At 41.2% G+C, this 12,663-nt stretch overlaps 1 protein-coding gene across 1 annotated transcript in view; it reads right to left on the bottom strand.

Moving 5' to 3' along the window:
* Window positions 1-12,663, bottom strand: part of LOC306697851 (protein unc-13 homolog B-like) — a gene marked incomplete at both ends in the record, with an annotated part of 54,564 nt that overhangs the window by 20,978 nt on the left and 20,923 nt on the right. The window contains 6 exons of the mRNA XM_079161924.1: window positions 3,283-3,426; window positions 6,081-6,177; window positions 6,731-6,857; window positions 9,269-9,354; window positions 9,901-10,166; window positions 10,695-10,835. Of these exons, the coding sequence (XP_079018050.1) occupies window positions 3,283-3,426; window positions 6,081-6,177; window positions 6,731-6,857; window positions 9,269-9,354; window positions 9,901-10,166; window positions 10,695-10,835 (861 nt within the window). The remainder of the gene's footprint in view (window positions 1-3,282; window positions 3,427-6,080; window positions 6,178-6,730; window positions 6,858-9,268; window positions 9,355-9,900; window positions 10,167-10,694; window positions 10,836-12,663) is intronic.

Below are 12,663 nucleotides of genomic sequence, written 5' to 3'. Positions count from 1 at the left end.
ACACACACACACACACACACACACACACACACACACACACACACACACACACACACACACACGGAGAACATGTTTACTCCGGGAGTGTCTGAACACCGGTATTTACTCCTGGAGTTTGGTTTGTTTGGTCGGGTGAGAGTATGTTATTGTTCATACGCCGACGGCTGAAAATGAGCGTCTCTGCAGGCGGAAATAAGAAGGTTTGTCGTTTGTCGTTTGGGAGAATTTAAAATTGATCCAAGTCAGGTCTTCATGAGCAAACTGTGACTGACCGTTACAATGCAGAGTTGGAAAGTAAGTTTACTGAAGTACCATACTTAAGTACAATTTTGAGGTACTTCTACTTTCCTTGAATATCTACTTATACTCACTTATAGTATATACTTTATACTTCTACACAACTACATTTTGGTGGCAAATATTGAACTTTTGACAGCTTTAGTCACAAGTTACTTTGCAGATTTAGTTAATACACGATATAAATCACCTGATATATTTGTATTGGAGTTATTAGATTGAGCTACTTGTCTACATGCTGAAGGTTTTCACACTGGGGTTTGTTGATAAATCATTCACGGCCGGATTTATGCAACATTTCTTTCTTTAAAACATGGCAAAATAGATTTTCTGTTGGGCTGCTGGCAGTATGTTCTCATTAATGGAGGTATTCAAAATGCCCTCAGTAAACACCTTTGACTCTAACAAGGATTTTTGAACCTGGCTTCATCCATTTTCAGAAATTAACAGAAATAAATGCTCTTAATGTAAGTAATCAACTGGGGAAGTTTCATGGCGATGTCTATCAGTTAGAATTTGTCCTCGCCTGATGTCTACGTCTCTGGATGCAAATCTAAGCGAACAACCGCAAAAGTGAGTCGGAGTCCAGGTGTGAAACTGGATTTGATGGGAGTGACAGAGTGACTAGTTGGTACCACTGTAATCCTGCCCATTATGTGTCCCTTAATTTGGCAACACATCTTCGGTGTTACGTGGGCAATTTTTCTGTTTTTGCAACGACCCTCCTGCCAATCAAAGACCGTAGGCGGCACTCGAGGGACATTTTGGATCTCTCTTGATGATCCGTTTTCTCCAGGCACCGTCTTCTTAGTTTGTTCCGTCATGTTGGATATTAGCGCTCACACGCAACAAGCCAATCCTGATTCTATAGGTATCTATTTTAACAGAACACAGTTCTTGTTGCCAAGTCAATAAAATCTTCTTTTCCACACTGTGCAGCCTTTAAAAGCATCCACTAATGTACCGTTCACTCTATGAATCCCGTTTGACACTCAGCTGCCAGACAAACCTTCACACAAACTGTACAAAACTAAATAACAAGTCGTGCATCAAACTGCAAAGTTTTCTCCTCTGTATAATATAGAGTTATATTCCATCCGCGTGAATGAGACGGAGTTAATGGGAGTTAATGGGTTGAGAAGACCGCGACTCTTTCAGTGTGAATGTCGTGTGTGTTTACAATACAAACTCCTCAGGGGGACTCAGGGGGAGAAACTGGACGAGATATGGAAAGAAGATAGAAATAAAGGCAGATATGGATCGAACATATCTGAAAGCAAAGGACAGACAAGATGGAGAGTTCACAGAGAGATGACACGGCGAGATGTAAGAAGAGTAGATGAAAAACGAACTAAAGCTCAGAGACGGAGGAGATGAAAAGGTAGAGAAACATTAACATGAGTGGAGTGGTAGAAAATGAAAAAGGGAGTAAAGGGCTGGGGACAGAGAGATGGACAGCTCAGAGTGATGGCTTACATTAGCTATTCTTTATTTAATGAGTCCCATATTGATCGAGCCATCACACACACACACACACACACAAATGTAGGCGCACACAACTCTTGTGCAGAGAAAAGCTTTGTTAGATTTAATGGCTCTGCCTAAAAGCAACTCCCTTAAATTAAATCTGAAGAAAGAAATAAGGCATCAAAGGTTCAATAACAATAACACGGCACCGTGAAACCTGAAACTCTTCAGCCGATATCTCAAAAGGCACAAAAGATTCAAGGGTTGTGTTGCTAAAAGGACTCGATTGAAACCAGTGAGGGTCTCAGCAGCGTGTCCTCATACGACAGACGGCATGATGTCTCACGAAAAAAAGTCACTTCTTATTTTTCGTGCGTTTTCCTACGAAAGCCAGCGACACGGTGTCAATTTCTGCTTGTTACACATACGGCCTTTTCAAAATAAACTTCTGTCTTCACAGGAGACAACTAATCCAGATTCAAGCAACAAATCTAGTTTGTCAGGTTTAGCAAAACATCGTCATTTGGGTTTAAATAACTACGGAAGGGCCGTTACTGAAGTACGCTGGTTACATGACGAATAAAAAGACTTCTTGTTTCACATGAGGAACAAGACCAGCCTGGTACCTAATACCCCACTATTATTTAGAATTGGACAATATTACAAATTTGATATGGGTCATGTCAATAGAACATCCCGTTTCCATATTCTGAATTAGGTCTTATTCCGAAATGGAGCATTTTCTGATTAAGACATGTGGGATTTGCTGATAATATTCAGGTATCAGGAGCATTCTTTTGACAGCGCATTCGTAATAGAATAATAAAATCTCAACAGTCAGCTCGTCAACTACCAACAGTTTGCAGAGAAGCATGCCCGAAAGAAAAGCCCATATTTACTGCTCCCACTTCTTTTAAACTTGATGAAAGACTCGGATACCAACGTGTTTTATGATAATGCGCTAATATGGCAACGGCAACCTTTTCAAGGCGGCGGTAGAAGGAATGAAAGAAGAAAGCTGTGCTGCCACTATCGAACAGTTCACTACAGGTTACTATAACCAGAGTATTCACGGCTGCATGCCAACAGGAATATCAGAGGAAATGTTCGTTTTCATCAAGCATGTAAACAGCTCAGTAGGATTTACGGTCTTTATCAGAATAATGGTAAATATTTGGAATATTTGGATGATAACATTGCAACTTTTCTACACACAAGCAAGTTCGGAAAGAAAGAGCTCAAACTTACGAACAATGGCTGAACTTATTGAAAATGATTCATATCAAAAAATGGTTTAGAGAAGCTGAAGGTTCACTGAATTCATGTAACGGGTTGTGTGAGAGAGCTGTGGATAAACTGCCTCGCTGGTTCACAATCGTACTACTTTATGACCCGACCTATCAACAGGAAGAGAGGAGAGACATTTCTACGTGTTTATAATGCATGTGAGTGACCTGACGTCTGTCTGCACTAACCCATGTCCACAGAGATCTCACAGAGGGAAGAACAGAACCTCACCTTGGCGAAGCGCCGGTTGTAGTGGGCCGCCACGGCGGGGTCGGGGCAGTCCAGCTTCTTGATGATCTCGAAGCTCTGGTTGAGCTGAGTGAAGATGTCCACCACCGAGCTGGAGAACAGGGCGTGCTCGGACGTCTGCTGGAACTGCAGGTGGAGGCAGGAGAAGACACATTTTAGTCCACCGGTACTACTCTTGTATTTAATCAAACACACACACACAACTCTTCTGCAGAGAAAAAGCTTTGTTAGATTGAATGACTCTGGCTAAAAGCAACTGCCTTAAATTAAACCTGAAGAAAGAAATGTGGCATCAAAAGGTTCAATAACAAAAACACGGCACTGTGAAAGCTCTTGAGAGGACTTGATTTAAACCAGTGAGGGTCTCAGATGTAACTTACGACACGTGTCTTACGAAATGCAACACGTGTCAATTTCCGTTTGTTACACGCATACCGTCTTTTCAAAATAGAACACATAAAACAACTTAAGTAAGGTTCAGGCAACAATACTCCTTCATCTGGTTTAGCAGCAGCTCTCCGTCTCCACTCTGCTCCTCACGTCGACCTCCCGACTGACTCATACGTCCTCTCCGTCCTTACTCCCCTTTAATCAAATAATAACTCAAACCCTTCCTATTTCTTTTCTTCGCTACCGTAGCTGCGCTCTGGTGTAATTACTGTAATACCAGGGCACTCTGACCAGTACGATTATTATTATTCATTTGAAATGATTGCTGGTCTGGGATTACAGGTCTTATTTAAGTGTTGCACTAATCACGTGGTCCTTCGGATGAATTCACCAGTTCAATGTTCCTTCTGAGCTTAAGGCTCAAACCTCGATGTGAACGCTGCCCAGAGGCTTTGAGTGGTATATTTCCCAAACGACCGAGTCATGCAGTTGTATCCTGGAGTCTCTCTTCCTCTTAGAAACCCACAGTACACGGATCCATAACTGGTTCTTTAAGAGCCAAAAGGGGGTCCATGAGCACTTCACAGTTCCTCCATAAAACCTGTCTCCAATGGACTCCTCATAGTCTCCAATGGACTCCTCATAGTCTCCAATGGACTCCTCATAGTCTCCCACACTTTAAAAGAGTTGTGCCATCAGGCTACTTCAGAGAGTAAAGAGGGAGAGAATATGTGTACTGAGTGAAATACTATATATGCTTAAGAGTATTATCTGAAACATCCTGCGTGTAAACGTCTTGCCTGCGTTTTTATACCCTGAACAGCCAGATGTTTTGTTACACCAACACCGTCTGAGAAGTCGTCATTGAAAACAGTTTGTAAGAGCAGGCACTTTAAAAAAAGAATACTTAGCAGGTGTTTGAATGAACCTTCTGTCAATTAAAGCGATTCGGAAGAAGAGTGAAAACATCTTTGTCGTTGAGGAAAGCCTTCAAGTGTCGCTCTTTGTTCTACTTTCAATGATATCCAGTTCTGATACAACTGATGCTATTAAAGCATCTAAGCCAGTGCATGTAGTGAAATAAGTGCCAGTGCTTCCCTTATTCACATGTCATCATGAGCCTTGATTCTGTATTTGTACAGTGAATAAAAGGCACTCTGAGATATTGGGTGCTGGGGTTAAGACATGGAGCAAAGTCTGTGAGCTAGCAGAGAGTCTGCTGCTACATTCACATGGCACATTTATCAAACACACCCTTCAGTGTTTAGCTGGCAGCTGCTAACTCTTTTGGTGCCATTGCTGCGGTTCTTATATGGTTTCAAAAGCCTCCACCTCCACCCCTCGATTCCACCTGCAGGCTCTGCGTCCATCGTCCCCTCTCGCTCCAGAACCTGGTGCTCCCTTGTGGGGAAGGACGAGTTCAGGGCCTTGACACTAAACAGCAAGGTTGTACGTATTCACATTTACACATTTACTCCCATAACTGATGGCTAAGGAGAGCAAATCTTGTTTTTTTGCCCTGAACCATTTTTTTGAGGACTAATTCTACTGAAAATCAAATTACCGCCTCGTGGTTGTTTCCCTCCGCCAACCTGTCAAGTTACAGTTTACATCCATGTCTGTCCAAAAATGTCATCACTTCATCATTTCAGAGTTCACTAAAATGCAATCCTTTCATGTGAGCGAGACTGAAGGGAGTGTAACCATCTGTACGGCAAAAAGAAGAAGATAAGCCACACAGGCACACATCCTCCTATACTCCTCCATCTTAAGATACAAAAACGTGTGTCATGAAGTTTGTCCATCAGTACAGCAATGCTTCTCTGAAAGCTTGTGAAAAGCCCAATAAAATCATTTTAAGGGCATCAAAATGACACTTTTAACGGTCAAAGTGTTGAGCACAAGACTAGGGTAACCGATGAAGAGCTGCTTCTATGACTGTTGTGTTAAAGTATCTCATCATTTTGACTTTGTATCTCATAATTTCGACTATATATGTCAACTGCAAACATCCAGTGTTATGGTTACAGATGGATGCAACAAAAGTGTTGGTGCATCCATCCATAAAAAAAGAAGAAAAAAGAATCAGTTATTTTTTTGCTGGCACGCAAGTAAACACAAGAACCTGTCAGCTGTGATCAGATCAGAGCTGTTCATCTCACTGACACCAATTAAGTTGTTACGACAACAGTCTAGGCTGTAAATTGCTTCTTTAAAAAACAACAACTAATTTTTAATTAATGTTTTTAGATTAAAAAAAGATAAAAGTTTTTTTTAAGTGAACTTAAAACATGTCTGAGCCTTAATTAAATAATGAAGGACGGATGCCGAGCTGAAGACCTTCTGCTCACAGATGACTCTTTCTTCACATTGGGGTTTCTTTGACTCACCCCTTCTCTCTTGTCTCTCTCCAGCGCTCCGTGCATGAACTCCATCGACACCTCCTCGTTCTCAGCCAGCCAGGCCAGGACGAACTGGAGGAACCACCTGGAACCACAACAGAACTCCTCTTTGACGAACCATAAAGTCGGTGCACGAAACGGGAGGAAAACTACTGGATGTGACTCTGTAGTCTTTTGCTTTGACAAAGAATAAAATAAATGCTTTTGTTGTTTAATTCTAAAGCTTTGAATCCCTTTTTCATTAAATTCCTTCTATCAATTCTCCAGTTCTGAACTCTTATTGAGTTTGTGAAATTTCTTCTTTTTTATTGACCGATTATGCTTGTGTCATTGTTACGATTGTTTTAAACCACGTAAAGCACCTCGTCACTTTGTCTTATACGTTGCTGTATCAATACAACGTGTTATAATTATTAACATTACTCTGTCATCCATATTTCTAGAGTCCAAACCAAGTGAGGAGAGTTTTGAGTGTGTGCATGTGTCCGTGTTATTGTGCATTTAAAAAGAGGTTAAATGTCAATAAAGAGGCAGAAATGATGAATCAAGATGAGCTCGCTTTTGTCTGAAGGAGACAGAGAAAGAGTGAGACACCGAGTGAGAAAAAGAGTGTGTGTGTGTGTGTGTGTGCTTCTTACGCAGGGTACTCGGGCACAGTGTCTGTGAAGGCGGGCAGGTCCTTAACATACTCGTTGTAAAGCCACTTGACCTTGAAGTGCAGGTTCATGTAGTCGGCAGTCTTACAGAGTTTATGCTTCTCGTGTTCTGTAAAAACAACACACAGCAAAATAAACACCAGATGTATCTCTTGAGGGGCTGCATGGCGGTGTGGTGGCTAACACTGTCGCCTCACAGCAAGATGGACCGGGGAGTCAATTCAATATATTTTGTACAGCCCAAAATCACAAATCACACATTTTCCTCAGAGGGCTTTACAATCTGTACACATGCGACATCCTCTGTGCCGGGGCGCTCACATTGGAACAGGAAAAACTCCCCTAAAAAAACCTTTTAATGGGGAGAAAAGAGGAAGAAGATCCCTCTATCAGGATGGACAGAAGTGTGACAGAGGTCATGTGTACAGAATTAACAACATTACAGTTACTACACATTCAATGCATATGACAGAAATTATTCATATAATGAGAGTAGTGAGCAGAATAATGACGATACAATGAGGACTACTAACAACAGCAGAAGTGGATATAGTAGAATAACAATGATAACAAAAGCAGCAATGGATCCCTGTGTCAGCGTGGGTTCTCTCCGGGTTCTCTCCGGGTTCTCTCCGGGTTCTCCGGCTTCCTCTCACAGTCCACAGACATGCAGCTTGGATTAATTGATTATTCTAAATTGCCCGGGGTTGTGGAATCTAGCATTGTGATGCAGCAAACTGCGTAACATGTAGCGCGGCCAGTCATGGCTGCATATTCAAGGACCTCTCTTGTTTGTGGTTCGGGTACAAACAGAGACACAGCGGGGCGGAAAACTGTTTGCTCACTTTTATTGTTTTGGACGGCTAACAGCCAACAGCTAACAGCCAACAGCTAACAGCCAACAGCTAACAGCCAACAGCCAACAGCCAACAGCTAACAGCTAACAGCTAACAGCTAACAGCTAGTTAAGATAAGTTATTATAGGTTTTACAGTAATAATGATTAGGTTATTAAAGAAATACTATTTTCAATGGCTTACATTCTGCTCTTTGATGCTTTTTGATTTTCCTGAAACGCCACTCCTGTCACTCTTGAAAATGTAAATTTAAGTGGTTTAAGTGGTTTTACCAGAACCTCCGTTTCACTACTGCTCAAGTTCTTCTTCTTTCTCTTGCAGCCTTTTTTGGTGGCATCTCTCCAATTCTTGGGCACGTGAAAGAGTATTTGCACACGGCACTGCACACCTGCCCTAAAATAGTGTTTATGGGGCGTTACCTTTGCTGATAATAAACGTCTTTAATTTATGATCAAGTGGGATTCATCAGTCAGCACATCTGGTAAGAGCACGTCTGGATGGTTTCGAACGTTTGGTGCATCTGGAGACGAAAGCTCTTATTTTTTTTATCTCAAGAGAAAAAACAAGAGACATTTAAGGGAGTGTTGCTGCATGAGGCCTTTGTGTTGCTGTAAAACAAATACGTCCGTCCTCTCCTCCTGTTGTCAATATAAAACATGGTCAAATAAGGTTGGAAATCTCCGCTATGGATGACTAATTCAAAATGCACACACACACACACACACACACACACACACACACACACACACACACATCTTACCGGCGTTGAAATCAACTTTGCGGATGCGAAATGTGGCGGGAGCTGAGATGGCAACAGAATGACAAAACAAGCCAATGAGAGATCAGAGAGGACAGAGAGGCGGCTTCGAAAGCGACAGAAAAGAGAATGGAAAGGAATAATGTTAAACACAACACTAGGGGAGTTGGAAGGTCGACCAAATGGAAAAAAAAGCCTAGAAAAGAGTCTCCTGAGGGACTTCTCAGCGATCAAATCTGTGATTTGACGCTGACTCGGCTACGAAACTCAGGTTTCTACAGTTTCTACAAGTCTAATATGAGACACAGTCAAGAGCCAGAATATCGAGTAGCTAAGCAGGTTTCAAATGAGACAGAAGGACTCTTAAAACAGTGTAATGTGGAGCGCCACAGGGGGAAATCAATCAGGTCATAGATTGTTTCTCAGTGCTAGAGACTGTATGTACTTTAGCAACAGTCTGAGAACGACCCACGCACTATATCATTTCTTTTTTTACAGCATTTTAAAGTTTCCGATGACCTACAGGAGAGTCTGTCTTCCATTAACACCCGCGGCCAAAGACATTTAATTAAAATGCTCTTTTTTTTGGGACCCCATAATCATTTCCAGGTTGATTATCAGACGACGTTAGACTCAAGCTTTGAGACTTCTGACTGTATCTTCTCACCAGCTACGCCGTGTTTGTCTAAAACCTCACCGTGGTTCCAGCGGTGATGGTCGACTTTATACAAAACTGGAAGAGACGAAAGGCAAAGACAAGGAAGAGAGTCGATGGAGAGAAGAAAGTGATGTATGAATGTAGAGGGGAAACAAATGGCGGCAAGTTGTTACCCTTTAACTCTCGCTTACACACACACACACACACACACACACACACACACACACACACAGACACACACAGTCTTACCTTCCAGAGCGTACTTCATGTCCTGAGCGAACAGCCTCCACATGACCTCCGTGCTGACTTTACCCACATCGAGTTCCTGAGGAAACCTGAAGTTCAGACAAACAGAGAAACTTTTAGTTGATCTGCCAGTGAGAGAAACAACAAACTTATATTTATAATCTGTGAGGCAACATTTCATCAGCTTACTGTGTTTACAGTCCTTAAAGTAAAACAACTTGCAGCAACAATAAAAAAACCTGCTGCTAGCAATCTATTTCCTGATAGAAAATCTAAATAACGTTAGTTTAAAAAACAAAGAAATCAAAGATTTTAGACTAAATTTTGAACTAAAATCATTAAAAATAAACTACAGTCTCTGCATTCATACTTTTATTTTGTAAGCTTAAATTATTCTTTTAAAGATGAATGTAACTGAAACTTTTTACTCATTTCAACCGATAATTAATCATAGTATTAATTATATACAGATAGACTAAAGAACTAGCGGCTGTAAGTTGCAGTACATTCAACATCTTACAAGCAATATTTCAAAACAATGCAATGGTTGCATCATTGCCTAACTTTCCCAATATGTCATAATGCAAATGAAGGCACGAAATACCAAACAAAAGATACTGAAAGTCAGCACTGACTGGTTAATGATGGGTGTGTAGGAGTTCTTGTCCTCCTCGATGATGGAGACGATGAGCGTGATGAGTTTCGGCCAAAAGTCCAGATTCTGGATGCTCGGGCCCTGCTCCTCCTGCTGGTTCTCCTCTTTCTTCTTCTCCTCCTCCTCCTCCTCCTCCTCCTCTTCCTCTTCCTCCTCCCCTTCCTCGTCTTCATCTCCATCATCTTCCACCTCCTCACCTTCCACCTTTTCCTTCTTCTTCTTCTTCTTTTTCTTCTCCGGCTCAGGCTGCGAGAGGGAAAGAGACAGAAGTTGAACGTCCAGCATTTGCACTGAATAATTTACAACAATATCATTCCTCCACGATATTGATTTGTTATAAAATATTGCAGCTCCATGTTCTCCAAGTTCTGCACAATCCATAACACTGAAAAAAGGAGACTTTTCTTGATTACCATGCAAAGTATTGCTAATTTATATAAAACACAGGCTGGTTTAATAAGTTTAGACTTATTAAGACATGAATCTCTCCGGGCAAAAATACAAAGTGTTCTAGAGATACTTCTTCGGCTGATGGAGACTCGGTTATTAGTGCAATCATCATGTGCCGCATGTACTGAGATCAATATGAGCAAAAGTGGAGGTGAGGCAAAATGTATTTTTTTTTTTTAAAACGTTTTTACTCGATTTATATCCAGGATCTTAAGAGTACTTTGCGTCATTAAACGTTCTCTCTCAAAGAACATCAACACACGGTGAGAACGGCCTCTTTTCTCCAGAGCATCTTCTGCAACATGTCGATGCTCAGCGACTCACCGGCTGGACGGCGGGCTGGAACTGGCGGTTGAAGAGCTCCAGACAGTTGTTGAAGATGTACTCGTAGGTGGAGTTCAGGCAGGCCTTGACGCAGTCCCGCACCACGTTGGCGGCCCTGGGAGGACTCTGCAGCTCCAAGACCTGCACGACAAGACAGACACACATAGACAACCATGCATTGGTAAGCTATATAGAAGGTAAATGTATAGATATTATCAAATCAATCCTGGTCAGGTAATCTAGTATATAAACTCTTGGGAGAATAAGCGAGAAGCTATAATAACCAGATAGATCATTTTTAAGCTTGAGGGTTGTAAAAACTATGAAAAGTCAAAACTAAATAAACAACATTACATGGATTTCATATGATATCAACAATATATAGATATATAAAAGGTATAAGTGGGTTATTACAAACACATCAATGAAAATAAAATATAAAAAAAATAAACAATTGAGGCCAAAAGTGAGATTGAAAGCCTTTTTTTTTGCTTCAATTCAAACTGGAATAGAAAACAAATATTCACTCATGAATACATTAAAACATGTCGGTTCATTTGGTCCGAACCACGGAAAACAAATCATATATTGTTGCATTATTTTGATTTGATTCCTGTTTGCACTGACCAACGAACCGAATGGAGTAAACATGTCGTTACACAGACAGCTCACTCGTTGATTGGACAGTTCTGGCGATTGTCATCCTGCATCATCAGGACCAACGATGGGCTTCAATGCTTCTGTTTATATGTTCTTTCAATATGTGATTATAAGCATCATTAGTATTATGAGCCCAATAATTGACCGCATGTTATGAAGAATGACTAACAGGTAGAGACAGGAGTGTCCAAAAGCCCCTTTGTGCTCTCGGGTGACTGGTGCAGACGTTGGAGCACACAAACACGTGAATGAGGCGTCTCATACGGTAGTGATCCGGGCTTATTACTGTGGCATCGCTATAGCACACTTTTTAATGGACTTAATGAACTGGCAAAGTTTATGGAGTCGATAACAAGCAGAGCAGTTTTAACAGCGTTGAACCTATTAGTCAGGGGAAATACCCGCACTGACGTGCTTATATACATATATATATATATATATATATATATATATATATATATATATATATATATATATATATATACATAACCTTATAAAGAGCAGTCATGAGATCGCTTCCTGAACAGATTTCACGATCAGCAGATGGATTTTAGCTTTAGAAATCACCCTAAAATCCCACATCTGCTTTCATAAAATCCCATGTTTGGTTTGTTTGCTTTCACAGTTTCAACACTTTAGTCTGCTGAGGAACGGTTCTCGGCCTGGTTGTAATGGCGGCTTTCACACCGGCTGAAACAAACCGTGCTAACTGAGTGGATTTTTACCGAACCAATCGGGTCGGGTGTGAAGGCACACGGATACACGACCTTTCCTCCGTCCTCCACTGTGGAATCAATCTTCCCATAACAGACCTGAAATCGACAGCACCCGTTCACTCTGAGAGACATTAGTCAGAGGCTTCAATCAATCCTGCAACACTGCAGCTCAACTCTCTCAGAGTGTGTGTGTGTGTGTGTGTGTGTGTGTGTGTGTCTCCTCTTGTGTTTCTACTGCTATTAGAGTCCTCACAAGAACCAAAATTGACCAAAAATACTGCAAATTCTGGGCATCTTGAAGTGGCAGTTGAGTGGAGACGTCCGGTTATGTAACAGTGTGTAAGTGTAGAGTATGATTATCTTATCATTGGCTTCCGTCGCAATAAATCTGCCTTTATTCATTCAACTTTTATTTAAATCTAGAGGAATCATTTTCCAAAGAGAGTACAATTAAAACCTATTAATACAAAGAAATACACACAAAACCAAGACAACAACAGAACACAGTTAGAAACAGTTACGTCCAAGAGCCGAGCTGTTTGTAGTCATGGCGTTGACCGAGAGGTACAATTGTGTTGAGTCTTGTGTTGTAA

The sequence above is a fragment of the Pholis gunnellus genome (assembly GCF_910591455.1).
Source record: "Pholis gunnellus genome assembly, chromosome: 6".
Lineage (NCBI taxonomy): Eukaryota > Metazoa > Chordata > Actinopteri > Perciformes > Pholidae > Pholis > Pholis gunnellus.
Note: the sequence above shows the minus strand (reverse complement) of the source record. Positions and strands in the feature narration are given on the sequence as shown.